The 9,411-nt window shown below is 40.3% G+C and overlaps 1 protein-coding gene across 1 annotated transcript; it reads right to left on the bottom strand.

The window, feature by feature from the left end:
* Window positions 1-4,874: 4,874 nt before the first annotated feature.
* Window positions 4,875-8,840, bottom strand: LOC131164071 (probable LRR receptor-like serine/threonine-protein kinase At1g12460). Its single transcript, XM_058121022.1, has 2 exons — window positions 6,714-8,840; window positions 4,875-6,628 (listed from the first exon to the last, which is right to left on the bottom strand). The coding sequence occupies exons 1-2, from the start codon at window positions 7,877-7,879 to the stop codon at window positions 5,137-5,139; spliced, it is 2,658 nt and encodes an 885-aa protein (XP_057977005.1). The 5' UTR covers window positions 7,880-8,840; the 3' UTR covers window positions 4,875-5,136.
* Between the last annotated feature and the right edge of the window lie 571 nt (window positions 8,841-9,411).

The following is a 9,411-nucleotide window of genomic DNA, read 5'->3' as shown; positions in this document are numbered from 1 at the left end:
GCAGTTATTTCGGTCAGAGTATATTAGTCACGTTTTACAGAGATTTAACATGAGTAGCACCAAGGCAGTAAATACACCATTGGCCAGTCACTTTCATCTCTCCAGAATTAGGCTCCCCAGAAAAATGAAAAGAAGAACTTCATGGCTAAGGTACCTTATGCCTCAACCATTGGAAGTCTCATGTACGTCATGATTGGTACTAGACCAAACATTAGTCAAGCAATGGGAGCTGTTAGTAGGTTTATGTTTGTCACGCCCCGAACCCCAAAATGGGACCTAAGGGTGAAAATGTAACTAATCTATCTCTGTATATGATCAAACATCCAAAGATACAGTACAATGGATGAGGGTCCGACCCCGTGGGGTTCCCAAGCACCCTAAACACATCCAATCACAAACATATACGTAGCGGAAAAGGTCATCTATATCCACATGTGCAGTACCATACTAGAGTCCATACAAGAGCAAAACATGGCTCTATCAAAACGTACAAACGGATGCCCAAAAACATCTCAAAATGGCAACCCACCACAATACAGTCCTAGCACTTACCCAAGCGTTAAACGCAGTACACCGGCCACTACGCTCCCTACACCAAGACGCTAGTTCCGGTTACTCGAAAGACCTGTAAAAAATGTATGTACAGTAGAGATGAGACACCTCTCAATAAGGAAGAACTCATGTTATATCAGTGTGTGGCATTTGAGAAGCAACATACACGCAGTTGAATGCAATCCAGTACTAATTTACACAGTGCATACACGCACACATAACACATGATCAGCAATCCCGGTGTCGTTACACCCTTCAGCCCGAAGCAGGTCCCCAACAATCCGGCGTTGGCCCAGCCAACCCGCGAAGCACGGCGCCACCGGCACATGGCTAGTCCTCGACTCCCATGGCATCGTACCGGCGCTACCTGGTGGATCCACACCCTTCGGCCTGATCTGCCGGTATAGGCTCACACCCTCAGATATAGAGCCAGACACTCTTGCCTATGTGGCAGGCGATACACACACGCCCTCGGATATAGAGCCGGACATTCTCAATACCTAGAACAATTCGGAACCCCGTTCCTACTAGCATTTCAACATATCACACACACATGCATGCTCATATAACCAAACAAACCACACCCATTTGGTAATCTAAATCATGGTTTTCCAAACAAATACAGTTTAAACAAAGTCAAGGTACAATCATCCCAATAACAAAGTATAAATCAACATATACATAGGTTTTTATCAAAACTAGGAATGTAGCCCGTCGCCCCCTTTTTCCCAAAACTGTAATAATGAAAAACCCATAGTTTTTCCCATTAGATCCCCTTAAATGAGTAACCAAAACACACATAGGATCGTGAACCACAATTCCACCGAGTCCGATTTCAAAAATAACCAATATAAACATAGTTCCCCTTACCTTTTCCCCGAATAACAAATCTCAAACTCCAAGACCCCTAAACAGCGAATCGAGTTCCAAAACTTACAAATCACAGTACAAAATATACTCACAATACTATTAACTACAAAACTACCGGATCAGAATTGAAAATCGAGTCTTACCTTGATTTTACACCGAAACCCGAAAATCTCCGAAACGAGATTCCGATCCGTAGAATTTGTAAAAAATCCTTCCACGATCCTCGTGGTAACTTCAGATTTCCGATTCCATCAACGATTGGCGAAGAAATCTAGAGAGAGAGAGAGAGTAGGGAGATGTTTAGAGAGAGGGAGATATATATTTGAAGTTTCTTAATGAAGAAGAAATGAAATTCCTATTTATAGTCCTTTGACCAGACCCTATTCGTCGATGAAATGGTGTCTTCGTCGACGAATCTTTCACTGACTTTGTTGACGAATTGGTGGTCTCGTCGACGAATTTGGCATCTCCGGTTTTTCCTAAACTCCTCGGCTTCTCCTCGTCGACGAGTCTTTAAATTTCATCGACAAGAAAAACAAAGGCTTCGTTGATGAAATCTGGCTTTGTCGATGAAATATGCCAAATTCCCAATTTTGCCCCTCTCTTATTTATTTAACCCATTGATCACGGTTCGGGTTCTTACAATGACAAATCCAGGAAAGACTCACTGGGAAACAATAAAGTGGATTTTGAGATATTTACGTGGCACTATTGATAAGTGTCTATGTTTCGGCAAATGAGATTTAAAAATTCGAGGATATGTAGATGCCGATTTTGCAGGTGAAATTGATCATTGCAAAAGCATTACCGGATATGTGTTCACTGTTGGCACAATAGCTGTTAGTTGGATGTCACAGATACAAAACATTATTGTTATATCCACTACAGAATCTGAGTATATAGTAGTGACAGAAGCCAGTAAAGAGATGATTTTGTTTCAAGGTTTGTTAACAGAGCTCGAAATAAAGCAGGAAAGAAATGTTTTGCACAGCAACAGTCAGAGTGCGATACATCTAGTAAAGAACTCTATATTTCATTTCAAAACCAAACACATTGGATTACGATATCATTTCGTCAGATCTTAGTTAGAGGATGAAGTGTTGACACTAAAAAAAAATCTAAAGTAGCAAAAAATCAGGCAGATATGTTGACAAAGGTGGTGACTACAGAGAAGCTGAAGTTGTGCTCAACTTCACTTGGTCTTCATGCTTTAAGACAAATTTGAGCACATCATTATCTATATACTAGTTGAAATAGTATTTCCGTTTCCAAGTGGAAGATTGTTAAGTTGTAATGGAAACGGATTAAATGGAAACGGAAAATTAAATGGCCTTGAAGATGATGAGTTGTAGATGAAAATGAGCCACAGAGGAGCCAGCTTTTATGCGCTGGAATGATAATGCCCGTGTGCTAAAATAACCCATTAAATATCCCAATTACTCCCTTCCTTTCATATCCATTCAATATAGTTATATAATGAAGCAATTGTACATGAATGTAAATATAGTGGAGTGAGTGAGCGAGAAGTATGAGAGTGCTGAAGGTGAGAGAGAAAAGTGTGAGAAGAGTTGAGTTGAGTGTATATCTCCTCCTCTTACTTTTCTCTCAAGTTATAGTATATTCGGTGTGCTCCGTGGATGTAAGTCTGATTAGACCGAACCACATAAATCTGGTGTTCTTATTTTGTGTGCTTATTTTTTTTTTTTTGTGTGATTATTGTTCCTAGATCCCTAACAAGCACAAACTTCCTAAGCTTTATTTATTGCCTTTACTTTTTCCATCTTCATAGCATCCAATCTTTTAGTGATTGCAGCTAGATGTGTTTGAACATCAATGTCATCCTTCAGTTCATATCGCCCCCCACCAAGTATTGCTCTCAATGGTTGAGCTACGATTGGTTTTCTGTCAATCCAGGTAATCCACTACTGAGCATTTTCAGCTAAATAATCAAGAAACCCAAGTGCCTCATTAGGCTTCTTATTGAAGAAATCTCATGTACACATTGTATGGACAAATTGCTTTGATTCAAGGGTCAAAGCAGTGTGAAATAATTCACCAATCGCCATAACTCAAACCCATGATGAGGACACATGCTGACTAGCTCTTTAAATCTTTCCCAACATGCATAAAAGGTCTCATTAGCTCTTTGCATGAATTGACTGATTTGTTCCTATAAAGATTGAGTTCTCTATAAGGGAAAAAACTTATGCAGAAATTCTTTTTGCAAGTCAGACTAGCTAGCAATAGAATTTGACCTAAGAAAATTAAACCATGTTTTAGCCTTGTCTTTTAATTTAAAAGGAAAAAGATATAATCTAATCTTCTTATTAGTAACAACCCTATTCATGAATATAGTGCAAGCAAGTTCAAAATCAATTTAGTGCTAATATGAATTTTCAGACTCCAACCCATGAAACTGAGGTATCACAGACATTATTCCATGCTTAATATTAAAATTCTGTACATTCTTAGGCAATATGATGTAAGATAATTGTGTGATTCGTGTGGACTGCAGATAATCCTCAAATGTCTAAGGAAGTTGTTCAGCCATATTATCAATAGAAAAAGGATTTTCTAAATCAGCCTCAGAATCAAAATTAAGGCTAGGGAAAGAATCCTCTAATCATTTAAGAGCCAGTTGTGCAAACTGTTGATATGAATTTTTGAGAATAAATAAATAAATATATAAAAGATTACCCTTCTTGTGAAGAGATTTTAGAGATTGCAATCTCACTCCAAATCAAAATAATTTTTCATGAAATTTTATTGTCTATCTCATTTGATATTCGTGCATACAAGTATAATATACATTTTATGTATGCATTAATATTATTTATATTTTTATAAACATAAATATACTAAATATTATTTTATAATTGAAACAAACTTAAGCTCAATTTTTTTTAAAGCTAAAATCAAGCTCAAATTCAACAATTTCAAACTTAAGATTTCCTAGTCAAATTAAAATATCCTATATGTTGATTCAACACGATTCAAATATACCTCTACTTTCAGCATTAGAAGGAATTTACAATCTAATGATATAACTCCACGCTTAATAAAATATAAACAGAAGAAAGAATGGTTATAGAATGACCCAAGTGGTTTGTAGTGGGATGGAGAGTCAATGTTGGAGGTTGGGACTGTGGTTAAGAAATTCTTCCTCAAGGGAGCTGGACAGAAAAAATGCTTGCCTAGCTATTTTAGATCATAGACTCTTTGCTTCTCCGTAGTATGTTAACCAACAATCTGCTCTGCCTTTTTTTCAATGATTGGAGTTGAGGGTAGGAAGGAACTGGCCCTTCATCTTGAGAAAATGAGGCAGAAGCCTCCCCAGTGACTGAACTAATCGACCAAAATACTCCAAGCTTCCACGCTTCAAAGGGAATTGAAGGAGCAATAGAAGAAAACGGGACAAAATATAATCAGTTATTGTTTTTCTGTCAAAGAAATTGAGAGAAAATAAATGAATGATTTTATTCAGAAATTACAATTGTCAAGAACAATTGATAATGGATTAATGGTAAATCTCATAAATGAATAAAAAAAAGAATGCTGTCTTCCAATTTCTTTCCCTAATAAATTACCTTTTTGTCTCCTCTCCGCTAACCTTAATCTAATCCCTTCCCAGCTACACAGCCATTTCTCAAAGCTATGCCAACTAAATTATGGGGTAGTCTGATAAGCCCGCTAATTTACTGTGATTGACTTACACTATGATTCCAATCCGGACCCGATGGATTCAAGAACTTGAACCACCTCAGCCATGCTTGGTCTCCTGGAAGGAACCTCAGAAGTACAAATCAGTCCTAACTTCATAACCTGGATGAGCTCATTTTCCGCAAAACCACGCAGGCTTCTATCAAAGCAATCTGTAGCAGAACCACTCTCTAACAATGCCCTCACATATTCACACAAGACCACCACCTCGTTTGCTTCTGGACTCTCCACAGGTTTCCTCCCGGTGACCAACTCCAATAGAATCACTCCATAGCTATACACATCACATTTATCACTCAATCTCAAACTTTGAGCCAACTCCGGTGCAACATATCCAACAGCAGTGTGAAATTTGGTTAAACCATGGTTGTCCAAAATGGGAAGCAATTTCCCGAACCCATAATCAGACAACTTGGCCTCATACTTCTCATCTAAGAGTATGTTAGTAGATTTTATGTTGAGATGAAGAACGGGAGGTCTACAGTCATGGTGAAGGTAAGCAAGGGCCCTTGCTGTTCCAAGAGCAATCTTAAACCTCCTAGACCAGTACAGTTCAGTATTGCCAGTGCTCGTGCTTGTACCTGGATAACCTAGCCCGTGTAGATTGTCATACAGGCTCCCATTTTGAACAAATTCAGATAAAATTAACTGCATCGTAGAGGACCAATAGTAACCCTGGAAAGCAACCAAATTGGGGTGCTGAAGGTTCCCTAGTCGTCCAATTTCATGCTCAAATTCATCCTGGTTTCTGATCCTTCCCAGAGTTTCAAGCTTCTTCACCGCAATTGAGATCCCACCTTCAAAATTCGTTTTGTAGACTGTTCCTATCGAGCCACTACCAATCATGCATTCCTTGTCCAGCAAAGCTTTGGTGCCAGCCTCCCAGTCTTCATACTTTGAGGGCAAAGTTTTGCTGAATAGAACCAGCTTTCCAATGATGACATTGGAATCGCTTGAAGCTAGCGGGGTACTCTCTACAACCAATGTCTCATCATCTCTTCTTTGCTTCCTACGAGCCCTGATGTTAAGAAAGCTTATTGCACAAACCCCAGTAAGGATCACTGCAGCAGCAACAATTGCAACAATGACTGAAACACTTAGCTCCTTGGGCTTTCTCGTCGACAAAGTGTTGCCACTGCCACTTGCAGAGCAAGGTGTGTCCAAAGGGGGACCACATAGCCCAGAATTGTGGAAGAATGCCGTGAAGCCAAAAAGCTGGATGCTTGGGATTGAAGGAATGGTGCCAGAGAGGTTGTTGTAAGAAAGATTAAAATGAGTTAACATTGTCAGATTTCCAAGGGAGGAAGGGATGGACCCAGAAAGGAGGTTTTGCGATAGATCAAGAAAATGAACTTGTGACAGGCTTCCTAGACTAGGTGGAATGGTTCCATCGAGTCTGTTCTGATGTGCGTTTAGAATTTCCAGGTGTGTCAAGCTGTATATTGCCGGAGGAATTTCTCCAGTCAAGGCATTGCCAGAAACATCCCTGCAGCAACATTATAATTTTTTTTTCAGATCAATTAAAAGCAATGTCAAAATATAGAATACTTCAATATGGTAATTGGACTCACAACTCAAGGAGAAACGTGCAATTGCTCACGTCGTCCGGGATTTCACCAACAAGGTTCAGATTTTGCAAATCCAGAACCCGAAGCAGCTCAATACTTCCAAAACCCACCGGGATTGTCCCATTTATCAAATTATTACCCAATCTAAGAATCAATAAGTTCTCCAAATTCCCAATCTCACTTGGGATACTCCCCGTTAGCCTGTTAAACCCTAAGTCCAAAACCTTAAGGCTGCTACAACTCGCAATGCTTACTGGAATCTTCCCTTCCAAACCATTGGCTGAAGCGTCAAGAATTTCAATTCCCTCACTGCAAGTTCTGATCTCAGGAATGTTCCCCTGAAATCCATTATGTGAAACATTGAAATGGGTAAGATTTTTCAATTCAATAACATCATATGGGGCCAACCCAGTGAGCATATTGCTACTAAGATCCAAAATCTCCAAGCTCTGGCAACCAGAGACCTGATCTTGGACACTTCCTGTCAACGCATTGCTTCTGAGAGACAAATAAGCTAATCTTGGGATAATGCAAACTTGCGAAGGCAAGCCACCGCTGAGATTGTTGAAAGAGAAGTCGAACCCAGTAAGATTTGAGCAGTTCCCAATAGAGACAGGAATGGAACCAGAAAGATTATTCTGGGAGAGCGATATGAACTTGGTTTTGTAACAGTACTTAAACAAAGCCGATGGAATTTCCCCAGTATAACCATTCCTCGACAAATCAAGAAAACGAATACTCCGTAAATCGCCAAGAAAGTCGGGAATGGACCCTGATAACGCATTAGAACTCAAATTAATCTTCCAGAGTGTCTCAATGCTCGCATATTCTTGCGGGATATTTCCTGTAAATCGATTCCCAAACAACGATATGATCCGCAAGGATTTCAACCCAGATAAAGCCGGCGAGAGGACGCCGGAAAGACTAGCATTCCACAGAAGGATCTTCTCTACGAACCCATCTGAATTGCAGAACACACCATTGTAATCCCCACAAGGGTCTTTGCTGAGATCCCATGATTTCAATCTTCTGTATGGATCATCAGAAATGTTGGCTTTGAACTGAAGCAGGATCTCCTTTTCAGTGGTGGGTGAGACTGTGATGGACTGAAGGAAAGCAGCTAGCAAGAGGAAGAGAACATGAGGAAGAAACGGCTCGAATCTTCTCATGCTCGTAAAAGGATCTTCCCGGCCGGCATTATAGACTCCGAACCCGAAAGTGAGCTAAAGAGTAGAATCTGGGTACGTCTGCAACTCTAGTGAGAGGGGGGTGATTGAGAGAGGTCCGATTATGAGAAAGACAACATCACGATCACGGCTAAAGAGTAACATTTTCTTTCTCCGTCAAATTGCCCTAAAATTGAAGAAGCTCCAAGCGTCAATGCAAATGAAAATTCACGACAAATAAGAAGTATGCTTATTTTGGTTTCTGGGTTGTTTCCGGATCTCTCAGAAAGGAACAAAGATCCTAAAATTTTGTTGACTGGTCGAATCAAAACCCTAAATTCCAAGTGAAAAAGCAGCAGAAGGAGAGAAAGAAGGAACAGGAAGTGGGGGTCAAGCGTGGCAATGTGAAGGGATTGCTCGTAGCTTGCCTTGGCTGGAAAGGAAGCAGGTGAGCCAATTTAATAACTGCCATTAAAGATTACTGTCTCTACAGTTGCCCACCAGCTGAAGTCGGAAGATCAAGAGCAACCACGTGCTCTCTCTCTCTCCCTCTCTCTCTCTCTCTCAACATTGAATGGAATTAACAGGCACCCTCTCTCTCTCTCCTTCTCTTTCTCTCTCTTTCAACCATGTAGGGCCTGTAGACACAGCATTTATTTTGGCGCAACCACCAGCCACCTCACTATTATTCACACTACCAACACCACCACCAGGACGGCACCACCGCATATGGCGTAGAAGAAGCAGAGTCGAAAAGAAGAAAGAATAGGCTATTTAAACATAAAACTTGCCCAGTTGACCAAGCTTTGCATTGAAGTTTCCAATTCAATGATTTCAATCTCTGCGATGTGAACTTGGAGAAGACATTCTCTCTCTCCTCTCTTTATTATTAAGCTGAGAATGGGCCCAGAGTCCCCATTCCCCTGACCCAAATTGCTCTCTTAAATAACCAAAACAACAAAAACACTTTCCCGCAATAAAACCGACAGTAGTAATATACAAGTCCATGCGTTTGGCAAACAGGGGGAGGCAGAATCAACGGCCAAGAAAGTTACAGTGCAGGCGATGGAAGGGCCAAGGGTGGTGATTTTTCTGGACTCCACGTGGCACCCTCTTGTCCGTTTGATTTAAGAGCCTGCTGATCTTTATGCTGTTAAAAAAAAAAATGTGACATCAAATGGCAAATTGGAATGGAAAACAAAATAAGGAAAGAATTCGGAAAGGGGGTGTTTGGATGGCAGGGCAGCTTGAACCGCATTAACGGTGCAAAATTGGGAATAGGAGGGTATCTTGGGTGGACCCCACAGCACAGCCTTCTGATGTGTTCTCCCCAGGAGATGAGATGGCCAGGTCAGGGTGTTCCACACGCAGTCATGCGGGGCGTGTGTCTCACCTTCCATTCATTTTCCAACTCAATCTACCTCAGACCATTTTTTTTTGTTTATTCTTTTTTTTAACCGTTGCCCTAGTTAATTGAATTTTGTTACAAAGATTTTTATTTCATTATTATTAAATAATTGACCACTTTAGTTATG

This window comes from Malania oleifera, chromosome 9 (assembly GCF_029873635.1).
Source record: "Malania oleifera isolate guangnan ecotype guangnan chromosome 9, ASM2987363v1, whole genome shotgun sequence".
Lineage (NCBI taxonomy): Eukaryota > Viridiplantae > Streptophyta > Magnoliopsida > Santalales > Ximeniaceae > Malania > Malania oleifera.
The sequence above is the reverse complement of the archived record's forward strand: the minus strand, read 5'-3'. Positions and strand labels throughout refer to the sequence as shown.